Below are 16,532 nucleotides of genomic sequence, written 5' to 3'. Positions count from 1 at the left end.
GCAGCCTTGTGAGGTCTACTTGTTAAGTCAGAGTCAAAGTGGCTTCATAGGAAACACATTTAATACCAGAAAGTTATATGCATCCTATGTGCATATATATAGTTATTAAAAAATACAGACAGGTTATACATATGTGTGATGTGTAAACTGGCTGCACTGTTTGCAGGAGAAAAAGCTAGGTTAAAGGACTTAAATACAGATCACAGCATTTATGTGAGAAAACCCTCCCTCCCTGCTGTCCCACCGCTTCTGTCCTTCCAATAGGTATTACAATTACACTGTCTTAATTATTCCTCTGTTAAGAAAGTTTAAAAAATTATATCTACAGTACTGTGTAATTACTTATATATATTTTATTTATTTATTTATTCCCAAATAAATTTGACGATTTGGTGGTGAGATAGTTATTATAACGATAATTCCACCCACTGCAGTTAGTTACTAAAGAGTTTTGGATGCCCCAGACTCATTTAACTGAAGAGTCCAGCTCATGACAGAGCTCGGGCTTCATCTCCTGCTTCTGATAGGACTGTCAGTATAACGCTATTTCTGTATTAATGTTCTGTAAGACAAGGTATCAAATCCTTACTTTGAGATGATACTCTATTCTTTCTCACTGAAGATTTAAAGTCAGGAAAAACTCACCAGTTATGTAGCATGTGACCCGCCGGTTCTGCTCAGAGATGTCTGCATCGATGGTACTCAGTGTGACAACAACCTGCCCTGGCTCCGCATTCTCAATTACTGATCCTTTATAGAAATCTGAGGTGAACTGTGGAGCATTATCATTTTCATCAGAGACGGTGACCTCCACCAGGGTTTGGGAAGAGAGCTGGGCTTTCTTGCCATGGTCAGTGGCCACCACATAAAACCGATAGATCTCCTGAGCTTCGCAGTCCAGCTCTTTTAGTGTGGTGATCCACCCACTCTCACCATCAATGGTGAAGAGTCCTCGGAGGTTGCCAGATTCTGCTTCCAGACTGTAGGACACCTGTCCATCACTTCCCATGTCCTGGTCGTTAGCTGTCACCTGAATGACTGTGGTTCCTGATGGCATGTTCTCCATGACAAAAGCTTTGTAGGGATCTGCCTCAAAAACAGGTCTGTTGTCATTGACGTCCTGCACTTGGATGTTCACAGAGACCAGAGAGACCAGCTCAGTCTCCTGATGTGAGCAGTGGGCCATAACATCAATCTGGTACCACTTAGTGGTCTCATGATCCATGGCCTTTTTGATTTTCAAAGCCCCTGTTTGTTCGTCCAGGGTGAACACCTCATCCTTGTTACTTTCTGTAGTGGTTCCCTTCACCAGGCTGTATATGATGGGATCCTCTGCAAAAGCTTTGACTGACCCTATTTCTGATCCCTCTGGAAGATCCTCAGATGCGGAGAATGTATAAAGGGGTTCAGAAAACCTTGGCAATGTCACCTCCCTGGGGACAATCTGAAGATTCACTGGGACAAGGGAGTTCCAGTGAGGGGGTCTGCCATCTTCAGCTTTCACCTTGAAGTTAAAGGCTCTGTTTTCTAAACCAACAAGGCTCTCCTTGACCTTAACAACCCCAGTGGCAGCATTGATCTCCACAAGGTCTTCTGCCATATCTTCCACGGAGTCAACGGAGTAAATGACATCTGCATTTGCACCTTCATCAGCATCGTAAGCCAGTACCTGGATGACGGGGGAGCCTTTGCTTACATTGGACTGAACGGACAGCGTGTATTCAGAGGCTTTGAACTGAGGTGGGTTGTCATTCTCATCTGTAAGGATTATTTTGACAGTGCAGAATGCCACCTTCCCACCCCCGTCCTTGGCCATGACTTTAATGGCAATGACTCTCTCTGTTGAATTTTCCCTGTCCAGTTTTTGCAGTGTGGCAATACGGCCTTTATTGTCTATGGAGAACTTCTCATGGGCGAGTTTATTTATGATAGTATAGTCTATGGTGCCATATGGGCCACCGTCTGGGTCAATAGCCAGCAGCTCAATCACTTTGGTACCTATCTCAGCATTTTCTGCCAGCTCTGCCTCGTACACGTTCTGCCGAAAAGAGGGGCTGTATTTGTTGGCATTTGTGGTATTGATATACACAGGCACAGTGCTCTTGAAAACTCCATCTGAAGCAGAAACTCTGAGATTGTAAGATGACTCCAAGTCCTTTTTGCAGCGGTTGAACATGGATATTATTCCAGAAGTGCTGTTGATAGTGAAATGCCTATTGTCGTTGCCTGAGAGTATCACGTATTCCAGTCGGGTGGTGTCTCCACTATCGGGGTCCAGGGCCTGGACTTTTATCACAATGTGCCCGCACGTAGCCATTTCGCTTACCTTGGCTTCATACTGAAGCTGGCTGAACTCAGGGGGATTGTCATTGATGTCTGTTACATCTACGATTACCAGGGCATCACTGCTAAGTGGAGGCATCCCATGATCTGCAGCTCTTACTTTCATGCGAAACTGTTGATATTTTTCATAATCAAGTGCTTGAGCCGTTGTTATTTGCCCTGTGCTGGTATCAATATTAAAGAACTTGGTAGCATCTGTACCATCATCCAAGATTTGATAGGAGACTACTTTGTTTCTGCCTGAATCCTTATCAGAAGCAAAGAGCTGGACAACAGAGGTCTGTGCTGGTAAACTCTCTGAGACAGGTGCTGTGTAGATGACCTGAGAAAATATGGGGGGGTTGTCATTAATGTCCTCTACCTCCACCTCTACTCTGGCTTCTGAAAAGGATCCTAGCGCTGTGTCTGTGGCTCTAACGGTGAACGTGTGTTTTGTCTCCAGCTCGTAGTCCAGCTGGCCTGTGACAGTAAGGACGCCAGTTTTGAAGTCAGTGCTGAATAGTTTCAGGGAGTCTTCTTCCACAATGTTGTAGATGAGGCGCAAGCCTTCAGGGCTGCGAGCCTGTATGTGGAGGATAGGTGTGTACAAGGGGATGTTTTCTGGCACCTTCACTCGGTAGTACAAACTTTGGAACAGAGGGTTGGATTTGTTCCTCACGCTGATCACAACCTCCTCTTCAGCACGGAGGGGAGGCTCGCCTTTGTCCTTAGCAATGACTCGGAGGTTGTATTTATTTAAAGCTTGATAATCAAGAGGCTTCTTAAGTGAGATGTCTCCTAGGGAGGGGTCAATCCAAAAGTATTTGTAGTCCTCTGCAAATGAGTAGGTAATGGCTCCGTTATTCCCTATGTCTTTGTCTGTTGCTGACACCTGAAAAAGTACGTCACCTGGCTCTGTGCCGTCCTGCACCGAGGTGTAATATGGTACGTTCTCAAACTGCGGTGGATTGTCATTGACATCCTCTACATAAACCTTGACTGTGGCTTGGGACACTCTTGGTGGTTTCCTACTGTCCTTCACTTCCACAGCTACCTCATGCATGTCTTGTGTTTCACGGTCAAATTTCACACCCTTGGTCTGGAGTACTCCAGATGCCTGGATCATTTTGAATCTTTCCTTTCCATTCAAAAGCGAATAGAGAAGTGGTTCATTTAGCTGATATCCCTTGACCCCAAGAATGGTGAGGGTCTTCTCATCTGTAGAATTCTCCATCACAGTTGCTGTATATATGTCTTGATCAAATTTTAAGTCAGTACCTTGTGCTTTAGTTAAATTTAGCTTAACCAGAGCAGTACACTTATATAAGCCATCACCAGCTCTGACCGTGAGTTCACGATAGCTTCGCAGGCCAGTAGCGTTAAGAATGGAGATGAGACCTGTGAGTGGATGAATATAGAAAGCATTATCAAGGTTCCCTTCCACGATGCTGTAGGTCACCTCCGAATCCGCATCTTTTGCCTGCACTGACAAAAGCTCCATCCCTGTGTGGGCAGGTAGTAAGACAGAAAGCTCATAAGTGTCTTTGAAAAAGACTGGAGGTGAATCATTCACATCTTTAACATGGATTGTGACCTTGGCTGGCTTGGATGCAAATAAGCTGGGACTTCCACTGTCACGTGCATGTACACTGAAGTGGAAAACTGGGGTGAGCTCATAGTCTATATCAGCACGACTGGTAAGCGTCCCTGTGCTGGGATCTACTGTGAAATATTTCAGTGCCTCCGGTTCCAAAATCTCATAGACCAGCAGAGCATTGGAGTCTTGATCAGCATCTGTTGCATGGGTCACGAGGGGAGCATTGCTTTCATCCAGAACCATGCTTTGTGATGGAGCATTCTCCATGATCCAGCCAACAAAGGAAGGCTTAACAAAGATGGGCACATTGTCATTCTCATCTATGACATAGATAAGTACCATTGTGTCCATAAATGCTCCAGCCATGTTGGTGCCACGGACTTTCAACTGGTAAAAAGATACTTGCTCAAAATCTAAGCTCTTCTGAGTGGAAATAAGGCCTGACTGATAGTTCATGGAGAACACTCCATCTCCATTTCCATCTTTTATTTCATAGCTGACTGGTGACAAGCTTGTGGCTGAAACCTGGATCAGAGGAGAGCCAACAGCAGTGGATTCACTGATCTCTGTGATGTATTCGGCCTCTGGAAATTTTGGAGGGGTTCGATCAGAGGGTCTAATGCGGATGTGTACTGTAGCAGAATCTTTAAGCTGGGGGAACCCCTGATCTTCTGCCTTTACAATAAGAGTAAATCGCTCCTGCCTGGATGGGTCCAGTTTCTGGGCAACTGTAATAATTCCAGAATACGGGTCGATGCTGAAGAAACCTTCCCCATTACCTGCAAGAAGAGAAATTACAAAGTGAAGAATGCAGACACCCTATTGGTTTTGGTTTTCTGAACCTCTTTTCCATAGATGCTCCTGATTTCAGACCTAATTAACATCTGTTTCTTTCACTGGGAGACAACAATCTTCATTAATTTCTAAATAATTTTCATTCTAAGAACAATGAACCCATTGAAATCTACAAGCTAACTTTTAAATCAATCAAAATGTAAATTAGAGATAAATACCCTTCTAATTTGAGTGTATTTAGTGGTGGGAGAGCATGTGCTTGAAGCTTTTGCCTCATGTGCAGAACATGGTAGCACAGACTGTACTAGTTGCTTCAAGCCCTGTCATGCTTATAATTACCAATACTTCAGAAGCAATTAAATTCCTCAGTCCTTGATCTAAATTGCAGTGAGAAAGATGGAGCAAAGGATGGTTTGTCTCCTGCAAAGAATTTACCTGCTAAATAGGCAGTGTGGCACAACCATAATTATTTAAGTTTTAATGTCTAGAGTGAATAATAAAATACTTGCCCACTGAGCTTGTATGACCCAAAAAGACCATCAACTAATGCTGAGAGGGTGTTCACCTTTCCTCAAGGATGTATTTCTTGGTAGAACTGGTGGAAGTGATGATGACTGCTGTGGGATGGGAGTACTTTTGCCTAACAACTGGACAAAGATCTCTCCCTCAGTTCCCATAGATGGGAAGAGAAGATTTTAAGTTGTTCTAACTCATCCAGTCACATTTTTTTCTTAGACCAGTGACTCAACATTGAACTGTCTTCCTAAGGAAGGATGCTTTTTCCATAATGCGGAAATTTTTATATTCTGGAAATTACCTGCTTGCTCTAGATTTTCTCTGGATAGGAAAAAAATCACATTTTAGCAATCTGCAGCCATTTACTGTTCTTTGCAACAGGTAGAGAAAGCTGGTCAACTGTCTGGCCACTAGCTAGAGCATAGAAATGCAGGCATGTTCATAGCCTAAACTTTCTTGTTGCATGGCTCTCACCTGCCTGAAGGGAGTAGTGGATTTCAGCATTGGCTCCTTGGTCCTGATCAAGGGCTCTGACTTGTATAACCTCTGTGCCCACCACTGCTGCGTCCAGCACTTCTGCTTCATAATGGATGCTGCTGAATTGTGGAGCGTGAAGGTTGCAGTTCTCCACATGGATGATGACCCGAACAAAGTTCCTCTTGATGGGGACCTCTTGGTCTCGTACCTGAATGACAGAGGAAGAGCAGGTATGGTCACATCAGGGAGTAGGCAGCTTTTCCTGCACCAGGCTTCCAAGTAGCTCATCAGGACTCTTACAGAGGGTGGTGTGTTTCAGTGGTACTAACCCCTTGGGTGGGAATGGGCCTGTAAGTTTCGGCGCCAAAACTCAGCCTTGGAGTTGAAACCAAACATTAACAGTTATCCACTGTGCTTTCTTGTACAAGAACCAGTGGCCCTCCAATGAAATTAGCAGGTGATGGGCTCAGCCCATGGTTAGAGGAAAGCAGGGTGTTACCTAGATTTATCCAGGATGGTTATATAGTAAATGTTAACACGCTGCTTTCCTCTTCCCTGCTGTCCTAGACAAATCCTCCCTCAAAGACTAGAACCAGTCTGAATTTCTCCAGTGACCGATATATCCCGGAGAAGCTGATGGATTCAGCAGGGTTTGGCTGGGACTCACCATCACTGTTAGGATGTGTTGTGGCATGGGCTGGGAACTGAAGCCTTCTGCTGTTGTGAGGACCCCGCTGCTTGGATCCAACTGGAAAAGTCTTGTGCTTTTGGGGTCCACGCTTCCATGGATGGTGTAGATGAGCCCCTTGCCTTTGTCCTTGTCTGTTGCACTGACTTGAAGGATTTCCCTCCCTGAAGGGGTATCTTCAGGAATCCTCACCTCATAATGGCTCTCCAGGAACTGGGGACGGTGCTGGTTGATGTCAATGACGTGGATAAATGCCTGTGGGGAAGACAGCACAGTGAGGACAGCAGAGACGTGGGAGCAACCTGACTTATGGAGCCACGTAAAATCTCAGCTACCAACCCCTCCTGGGTGTAGCAATGCTCTGAGCCCTGTAACTGTCACAGCTCTCCAACTCTTGGGGCTTTGCCGTCCATGGTGACTGGGAGCCCTTTTGTCCTTCTCCCCAAGGAACTCCTGTTGTGCCTTCCCTTAGTGATTTTCAGTTTGCTTCCTCTCAGTTTTTTTAATCTCTCCAATCTGGCAAGCCATTCAGACTGAATGTGCCTGCACTTGGCACACAGGGAAACTGTCACAGCCTGCTGTGAAAAGTAGCAGTCACTCAGCCACGGTGCCAGCTTTGCTGGCTGGTGCCTCCACACCAGCACTCATTAATTTCACACCAGAAAGCTGAGAGACGGGGGATGTTTGGTAAAGGAAGGGAGGGGCTGGCCTATCTAAAGAGCAACACGTGTGGAGAAGGTATGCAGAAGCAAAGTTTGCGGTTTACACTTTTTAGCCCAATCTTCCCTCTGCATTTAACAGCAAACCCCTGTGAATGGCCTGCCTGAATCCTGCCTGCAAAGTCACCTAGTTTCTTCTGTTTGGTCTCCTACCCTGACTGTCCTGCCCCCCCTACTGAAGTGTTGACTGCATCTTAGGAAGTCCCAACCAAGTCTAATAATTTGCTTCCTTTAGCAAACCTGAACATGCCATGGATGTTTTGCACAAGCAGGTTTTTTGACATCTGCTAGCAGCCTCGAGTGCCAAAATAAACGTAGGGATGAGATGCAAGGTGGCAGGGAACGCACACCAGGCAAGGTGGGGCTTTGTTTGTTTATTTGGAACAATACTTGAAGATAGTTGAGATAGATAGCTGTCCGTTAGCATTGCATTTCACAGGAATGGTAGTGTTCCTCACTCATCATCCCCTGTAAACCTCCGCAGTGAATTTCCCACGAAAAGTGTCACTGACGGGTGACTCACGTTCTAGGTCTTCCTGTGCAGCGAGGGTTGGATTTTTGGATGCTTCTTGTGTGTGGAGAAAATGGCTGGTGAAAGATCAAGCCCTGAATACCCCTCCTGAGGGTAGGTAAAGATGGGCAAATCTCAGCAGCCATTTTAACTGGGGCTCAGGGACATGCCTGAGAGCAGTGTGCCTCCTTTCACCAGTGCTTGCTCTTCATGTGGCAACTCAGCCCCATGGACCTCAGTGCTGATACGTTATCAATGCTCCACGCAGTTGGAGCAGCACAGGGCAGGGCCTCACCTCACCTCTTTCAGATGTGTCTGTGCTGGCTTTACGCAGGCTAACAAGTCCCAGGAATACCCCTTGACATGGTACCATGGACCCAAGCCTGATCTAACTGCATATGTATTTCCCTTATGTCTTAGCACGTTGTCCCAGCCATATTGTACTTCAGCCTGAGCAGCTGAGAGCAAGCTGAGGTCTGAGAGTGTGAACTGCCACCCCAGCTTGGCTGGTGGTGTAGATGTGTCCTTGTGTGCTGGCTGTGATCAACGGGAAAGGCCCGGGCTTTCCTAGACCATTTGTGTTTCCAACAACATAAAAAAAAAATCTTAGCTTGGTACTTAGAAAAGACTTGGGCCACTGTGTAATGTAAAATCACAGTGTAAGGAGATTCTTGTGCCTGGCACCTGATCCAGAGCTCAGTGGAGTCAGAAGAAAGATTCCCTTTGGCATATACTCACTCTAGATTGGGTCTTTACTAACCAAAAAAACATTACCTGGGTTTTGATGGTAGTGGACCCATCAGTGACTTCTACTGTCAGGTTATAGCTTGACTTCTTCCTTGCATCGAGGGCTCTTGCAATGACCATACTGCCTGTGCTCTTTTCAATGTCAAAATCCATGTCATCATCACCACCTGGGATAAGGGAGAGATGAGAAAAGAAAATGGGGGGCAGTTACAGTCAGATTTCTGTCTGGAGCAAACTGCAGGTGCTGGCAGCTTCTGCAGGGGAAGGGATTCCAGGAGCTGCCTGGAGTTCCAAAGGACGAGGATTTCCCCTCCAGACATCATACACAAACCACACAAGGAGCTCATGCCCAGCCACAGATATGTGGCATGCCAGGCAATATACCTTGAATGGGGATGTGTAGGCATTCACTCTAGCTGTACCTTTTTGGCCACAGCTAGAATGGGGACAATGCCATAGATGAGGTTTCCCCCAAATCTGGAAACTCAATACAAAATGTGCTAGATGGACACAGGAGACAGGGAGGACATGGAGAAGCCAGACAAAGAGGTAGTCACAGATGGTGACAAAGGAGTATGAAAGGAAAGGTGAGGGGAATTAGAGAAAATGAGGAGGAGGAGAGAAAGGGAGAGGATGCACGTATGCATATGATGTACTGGGTAGATTTGCAACAGGCACATTTGAGCATTGATTTATTTGCACAAGGTCTCCAGCTATGCAGCATCACAGGCTTAGCACGGATCAGGGACCTGCAGGGCTGAACAATGCTCTTGCTGGCTTCCAATTCAAGGTCATACTGTGGGCATATCAGCCATGGTCTTCATTGCCACGGTTGGGAGCCTGTGAGCTACCTGAAGAAGCCCAATACTTGAACAGCTGGGGAGGCAGACGGTGCTTCCAGGGTGAGCAGAGCCTGTTGCCACCAACCCAGATGGCTGCGTCGTGCAGGGAACCGCAGGCCTGAGCAGCTCAGCAGCAGAAGGCTGTCCCTCACGCTATTGCTGTTCAGCCTCCTTTCTCACGCCTCGCTTGCCTGTGGCCTGTTAGTTCTCTATTGCATGTGAAACACCGCTATGCTGTTCTGAGATACGGAGAGGTTAGAAGCAGTTTTCTGCGATTTATCCCAGGTCTCAACTTCTCCCTTCCCGGCTACTGGATGCTCTGGATTCTGCTTTATTCTCTTACCGGCTGGGAAAATCTTGGCTGGTTGCTAAATTACACATCTTCCCTTGCGGGACAAATGCAGTGGTTGCCAGCCATCTGGACCACCATTTTCCTGCTGGGAAGGAGACAGAAAGAAGCAGAGACAGAGGAAAAGAGAGACCCATGGATACCTTTCCCTGAGAAAAGAGGGAAGGGCTCCCTTTGCATGGTGCCAAAGGGAAAGAGGAAGCCCAGGAAAGGAAAGAGATGAAGAAAGATGCCGCTTTGTCAGAGTTTTTGCAGACACCATCAATCCCAGTGAGAGAGCCTTTGCGGACTGGGAAAGGCGAGTTTTTGAATGAGGTGCTAAAGGCTCCTGGATCTCTGCATCACCCGCTTGGTTGCCAGCTACTGTGATGCTTTGCCTCCCTAGCAGGGAAAACGAAATCCTGTCCTCTTCCACCAGTATAGAAACCAAGAGAGCCCTAAGTAGCACTTGGTGCACTAGGAACTGGCAAAGACGAGGTCAAGCATACAGGCAAGTACTCAGCAGGGAAATGATGGGATAACATTCAGAGAAATATACCATTGATTCTGCAAACCCAAGCAGACACTACTAATGCTAGATAAGCCTTGCACTGATCTTGTCTGCTCCTTGTAGCGTTGTATCTCTTGCTGCTTAATTGTATTTATACACCATTATCCCTGCCCTAACATAGTAACGGGAAAAACTATTCACTTGCCCAATTAAGGCTTTGTCTGACGAGGGCAAGCCCTGCAGGCAGTGTCAGGGAAAGGCTGTGCAAGACAGATTGGGGCACCACTTCAAAACACCAAATTACAAGAGCACAATTGGCCCTCATTCGTAGGACCAGTTCTGCACACGCGCTGCCTGATGAGTCCCCTGGGGTGACAGCCCACATGCCCTCTGCCCTAGCATCATGTGTCTTAGAGGACGCCCTAGAACTTCTTCACGTTTCATGTCTAAGTCATCCCTGGGATGCCGTGAGGTGGAAGGGAGAGGCCCACCAGTTCGGTCAGACCAGCTCTTTGAGGAATCCTTCCCTCTTGGCTCCCTGTTGAGACTATGGGCTCAGCAGGGAGGGAGAGATGGGGCGTGTCTGCAAGACCCAGCCAGACACCTGGATCCTTGCAGGCTGTTTTACCACAACTAACAGTGTCACTCGATTCCCAGGAGGAGCTGGGACTGGCATACCCTGCCGTTCACGCGACATCGGAGAACACCTCAAACACTGGCAAGTCCCAGAACGTCATTTAAACAGTGTGTTAGATAATTGCACTTGGCACCGGAGCCCTTGGACGGGCAGCTTTGTCTATGGCTGTTTAAGCCTTTTGGTGTCTGTGAGAGAGCTTTCCCTGTAGCTCACCTACACCTAAAGCAAACAACTTCATTAGCTCAGGCATGCGAGTGCTGAAAGCCCAGGGAGCTGGGGCAAACGCTCCCAGACACTGCTGACCTGGTTTAATTTCTGTGTCTTACCTGTGATATTAAACCACACTTGGCTGGGGCCCATTTCAATGCTGATCACTCCCACCATATGGTTTACAGGATCTGTTTCCATCACGGCAAAGTTAAAATGGGGCTCATCGAAAGCTAGTGGCTCTGAGGAAGGGCCAGGCCGGGTGACCCAGCTGATGTGAAGCCGCACGTGGGAGGAAAGTGGTGGGCTGCCGCCGTCTGTTGCCTTCACCTGCCGGGAAATGCACATGCAGTCAGGGAGAAGGCTGGTTTAGCCCGTGGGAGCCCCATGGGAAGCTGCTTCTCCCACCCACCAGGAGTTTCAGGTCCAAGTGCACCCAAAATCCCACAAAACAAATCTTGACCTAGTGGCCCATGCTCTGGCTGCTTCCAAGGTAGAGCTGTGCAACCCAAATTCCTCTTGACCATCAAGCAAATCTGCCAATCTCAATCCACAGCAGAGACCTGAATCACAAGCCTCGTTGCAAGGACCCACAGAGTGTGGGAGAACTTTAAACCTATATCCAAACCCGTGGCCTGATCAGACTGCCAAATGGAGGCACTGCTGAAACCCAAAGACTGTTCAGGTTTGGGTCCACATCCATATGGGGTCATGGATCACTGTGTTCATCTCTGAGAGTGGGTTGGACAGTTAATTTTAAATTTATCTTCCATTTTTAATAGCTTCTTATCTTCTGCATCTCCCATCATTCCCTCCCAGTTTCTCTCCCTGTAACCCAAGTCTGTCTCATTCAAGTTCTCCTGCCACTGCTGCATTTTCTCCATCTCTTTCCCTCTTTTATCTCTTCTGTTTCTGCAGCCTTTCCTCTCTTTCCCTCCCCACCCATCTCTTCCCATTGGCTCTCTCTGTTTCCCTCTCCTCTCACCGTGAGTATGTTGTATTCGGAGGCAGGAAAAGCTTTCCTGGAGAACACCATGCCGGTTGTGGGGTTGATGGTGAATATCCCTTCCTCCTCCTCCTCGATGGTGTAGGTGATCTGGCTGTTCTGGCCCTGGTCACGGTCTGAAGCGATCAGCCTGTAGACCGGCAGTGGTGTCTCCGAGGCGTCTCTCTCGGGGAGCTGCACCATGAAGAGCTTGTGGGGGAAACTGGGAGGACTGTCGTTGGCATCCAGGACTTGTATCACAACTCTGCTGGTGGACTTCAGGGCTGGCTCTCCGTTGTCGGAAACAGCCACCTGCCAGCAAGCAAAGGGAGTAGGTGACAGAGCTCTTTGTCATGACCTAGGACATGAGCAGCCAGCCTTCATCCTCATGGGCAATGACTAAACTAGGGTTTTTGTGTGGATCTGCATTTGTATCTCAACATTTTCAGAGGCATTGCTCCTCTCTGCAGGGTAAAATCTGGTGGCTGTAGCTGGCACTGTGCAAGGCTTGGGCATGCACGGGGACACCCCTCTGCAGGGCTCCTGCTTGCAGTTGCTCTGGGCAGTGGGTCAGATTGATCATTAGGGGTCACAAAACTGAAAACATTTGTATTGCAGTGGCTTGGCAAGTTATCACCCATCCTCACTTCACTGTGCCTGTGCACGCTCCCAGCATGTTGCATTGCAGAGAGAAATGTATTATCCTCAATCACACTGATAGACTGAAACACCTCAAGATCCCTCTAATGTAAATACGCATAGCTCAGAGTAGCTAAGGATGGGGGCCAGTAACACAAAGCTGCACAGCAATGTTTGATACAATGAGATAAATGAGGGTGGATTTCTCTGGCTTGCTTTTTCCCCCATAACTTATTATCCATCCTGCTAGAGGACAATTCCAGTCCTCTTCCTGCATTCCCACAGCTTCCAGAACAGGCCTTTTGCGCCAGTCTTCAGTAAGGAAATAATAAACCCCGCAGTACTGCTGCAGCTGTCTCTTAGGGCAACACACACCGTTTAATTAAGTTTCCCAGCAGTCGAGAGCTGATGGGATGAGATTCTTTCTCTGTGCTCCAACTTGCAAGGAAAGCTCTTTGAGAACTTAATACACTTGTAGGTAAATAAAGCTAATTACAATCATCATTACCCACCTCTAGGATATGTTCAGCCTTGTATTCTCGATCCAGCTGCCGTGAAGTCGTAGAAATCAGACCTGCCAAGAAAGAAACCCTTTGAGCTCCAAGACTCGGTGTCCGAGGAAAGCCAGGGCTGATCAAATCCCTGTGTGCCCCACATCAGTCTGTCTGCCCGTCCTGTTTCAGGTTCCCTTTGTGATCGGAGGAGAAAGACAGATACCCCCAGAGGGCAAGTTGTCCATTTCCAGTGTGAATCCCTGTGCGGAGGTGCTGCTCTCACTCCTCTGATTACAGACCACAGAGGAGGGGGACACCTACCAGATGCCTACATCAGTTGAGGGTTGTCAAAGCATTTGGTGAGAAAGGCTGCAGGACCGTGAAAACAAAATTTTTGTTATGCATCTCAGTAGGAAACATTCTGCATGCACTGGCTTCTTAAGAAGTCTTGACTTCCATTTTCCCTGTGCTGAACCTTGCTCTTTGTAATTTACAGTGTTTTGACAAAAGTTTGTCTTCCGTCTTGGGAAATACCCTCTATTCTACCACTAGAACAAATGCATTCAGGCTAAAAATAAGGTGATAATAATGTTGGTGTATTATTTAAGCCTTGCTGAAAGACAGGATAAATCCTCTAACAATTGCAAGATTTGAGGGATTTTTAAAAAATACAAACTAGTTTAACAGCAGGGAATAGGTTGGATGCAGGAGGGAGGAACTGTGGCTGTAATAAACTGGAGTTTAAACAAAATCATCATAATTGCCTCTTTTTGGCCTGTCAGTGACTAAGCTGAGTAGATGCAAGTGTGGAAAGGATGGAGTTGAGGCTTGTGTTTCCAACGTCTGCTTTGGTAATAGTCCTTATCAAGTGCCTTGACTCTTCACCTTTGGGGAAAAGCAGCTCTAGACCATTTTCACAACCGCTTTACAGATGATGGAAATTGTATATATAATGCATGATTTTCTGACAGTCCTCAAGTCTGACACCTGTGAGTGTTTTTGTCCGTTCCCCGCATCTCCTGCTCCCAGCGGTCGCTGTTATCACGGTGTTTATTCCTCGCGAAGGGAAGTCCTGCTTCCTCACACAAACGAAAGGCAGGGTGAATTTTCCTGACCACCTCAAGCAGTGATACAGGCTCATGCTACTCTGGGAAATGCTTTGCATGGGAGGCAGCGTGCATCTGCAGTGGTGTGAGCACGTGCACTTGCACATCCTGAAAAACTTGCCAGAGTTGCGCGAACCCATCTCAACTCTCATTTCTGGTCGAAAGCCAGAAAGTTTTAATTAATAGTATTGTTTTCAGTTGTATCATACTTTGGTGCATTGCTGTCTGAGCATGATAGGCAGGAGAAAATGGCTGCAGGAAACACCAGGCAGCTGAAGGAGGGAGCAAGGAGCAGCTGCTTGGAACAAGACTATTGTTAACTGTTTCCACTTGTTCTCTGGGATTATTCGTATTTGGCACCAGCCACTGCACTAAACATTTATTTGATGCCTTTACAATCATAAATCAACACTCCTTAATGTGTTATGACAAGATGATTTGAAAGACTCTGTTTGCATGTATGTCATGGATTTTTTTTTCTTCTCCCTAATCTTCCTTCTGACATCTCAGCAGGTGAAGAGGACTCAGCAGTGGCCTGAGAGCACGCTGGCTGAGGAGCTTTTGAACCTCTCCCAGGCTCGTGGGAGGTTGCAGGGCTCCAACAGCAGCAAAACTCTTGATATGCATGGAAATGCTCTCTTGATGGGGGCCTAAAGAAGGAATTGCAGCAGCGGTTCACTGAGATCTCTGATGGTCCTGTCCACATTGCCAATAGGTTGGCTAGGACAGGGGAGCAAAGCCTAAAACTCCAGCTACCTCAGGGGATGGTTCATAATTTTGGTCTAACGAGCCCATAGGACACATAGCTAGATATTGACATGGAACCACCCAATACCTGTGTGCACACTGGGGATATTTCTAGTCTATCGGATTGCAAAATTCAGTTGCAACAGACTAATACCTTGTTTGCACTTGGTTACTGCATGCCAGCTGATGGAAGGTAACTTAAATGACTCTGAAGTGATTATTTGAATTTGCCTGGCCACACCCTGAAATTCTTTCATGACCTAATGATAAAAATGAAAGAAAACAGGATCGTAGCTGAGCTTTCTAGAGCTGGAGAAGAAGGACTGTAGTGAAGGCAGATGAACTGGAACTTAATGACTATCTTAAATGTCTGTAACACTGAAGATGCTCAGATCTCCCGGGGAGTAAGAGCTGCCTCTACTATCTATCACAGACCTGTACCATATCCCAGCTGGGAGTCTTACCAGGTGGCATTTTTGGGTTTAGCTTCCTATCTGTTGAACCACAAGTCAAAGGGTTGGCTTCTCCTCCTGACCCCAGGCAAACTCCCTCTGTCCCTTACCCTGTGCCCAATCGTGGCTCCCAGTTCCCCTCTCCAGAGCCAGTTACCACTCTGCCTTGAGATCAGAAAGCTCTTGTGGTTAACGGTTAATCACTCTAACTTCTGTATGGAGCCGTGGTGCTGTGCGGCTGCCAAGATGCACAAACTGCCAGCAGTGTTCACACGGCAGCTGAGCACCCAGAGACAGGGAGACGGGGATCAGACGTGGTGCTCGAGAGAAGCCAGCTGGAATTAATGCATATTTTTATTTGTTGCTACTTGGTTATACACCCTGTGAAGCCAGAGGGCTAAAATGGAAGTGGAAACTGTTATTAAAGGGGAACTGCCGTCAGCTTTCGTGGCCTGGGGAAACAGTTCCTCGGTTCTTTCTGCTGCCCCCTACAAGGACCTGGGAAGTGCATGTTTAGTTTTTAATGAGAGTGTTTTGTGTGTGCATGTGCACATGTGCGAGTTATCAGTGCAGTCCCTGCCCCTCTGGAAAACACCAGCTAGCCCGTCCCACGGGACTTGCAATTGAGTGGGTGTCTTTTATTTGTGTTCTTGTATGTGGCCCTGAAGGTTTCTGCTGAGTCCTACAGAAACTGAACAAAACTGCCAAAGGTCCTAATTGCACTTGGCCAATTAGCCAAGCTCTGCATTCACCTGAAGGTCCAGAAATTATCCCTTCTGTTGCTTGCATACAGACAGGCACAAGTTCTGCTCTTGCAGGCTATCTACACACAGCAATGGGAAAGGATTGTCTGTAATTCTCCTGCTTGCTGCCTGGAAAGGGGAGAGAGGAAAGCTGGTCATGTTGGAACAGGAGCAGCAGAATTAACAGTGCATTGTTGTCAGGGAACAAAAAATAATAATAACTTCTGCTGGCAAGAGCAGGGCTGGGGTGGAGGTTGCTGGCCCCCTGCCCTCGCTGCAGGGAAGAAAATCTAAGATAGTTAAAATAGCCAGAATCAGGTTTGCAGGCATCGGGGCTTTCACAAGAGCCTGAGAAGGGAAGAGGTTGTTCTTCTGAAATCCTCTTTCTGTTGTCTCACTATTGCTTCCATTTCACCTTCTCCTCTCCTCTCCTCTCCTCTCCTCTCCTCCCCTCCCCTCCCTTCCCCTC

At 47.2% G+C, this 16,532-nt stretch overlaps 1 protein-coding gene across 1 annotated transcript in view; it reads right to left on the bottom strand.

Moving 5' to 3' along the window:
* The window catches only part of FAT2 (FAT atypical cadherin 2), a 58,870-nt gene that overhangs the window by 22,109 nt on the left and 20,229 nt on the right, over positions 1 to 16,532 (bottom strand). Inside the window, exons 4-10 of the mRNA XM_009286050.1 lie at positions 13,034 to 13,095; positions 11,883 to 12,194; positions 11,017 to 11,227; positions 8,382 to 8,539; positions 6,375 to 6,650; positions 5,705 to 5,915; positions 646 to 4,698 (exon numbers count right to left, since the gene is read on the bottom strand). Coding sequence (XP_009284325.1) covers positions 646 to 4,698; positions 5,705 to 5,915; positions 6,375 to 6,650; positions 8,382 to 8,539; positions 11,017 to 11,227; positions 11,883 to 12,194; positions 13,034 to 13,095 — 5,283 coding nt within the window. The remainder of the gene's footprint in view (positions 1 to 645; positions 4,699 to 5,704; positions 5,916 to 6,374; positions 6,651 to 8,381; positions 8,540 to 11,016; positions 11,228 to 11,882; positions 12,195 to 13,033; positions 13,096 to 16,532) is intronic.

The sequence above is a fragment of the Aptenodytes forsteri genome, unplaced genomic scaffold, assembly GCF_000699145.1.
Source record: "Aptenodytes forsteri isolate BGI_AS27 unplaced genomic scaffold, ASM69914v1 Scaffold54, whole genome shotgun sequence".
NCBI lineage: Eukaryota > Metazoa > Chordata > Aves > Sphenisciformes > Spheniscidae > Aptenodytes > Aptenodytes forsteri.
The sequence above is the reverse complement of the archived record's forward strand: the minus strand, read 5'-3'. Positions and strand labels throughout refer to the sequence as shown.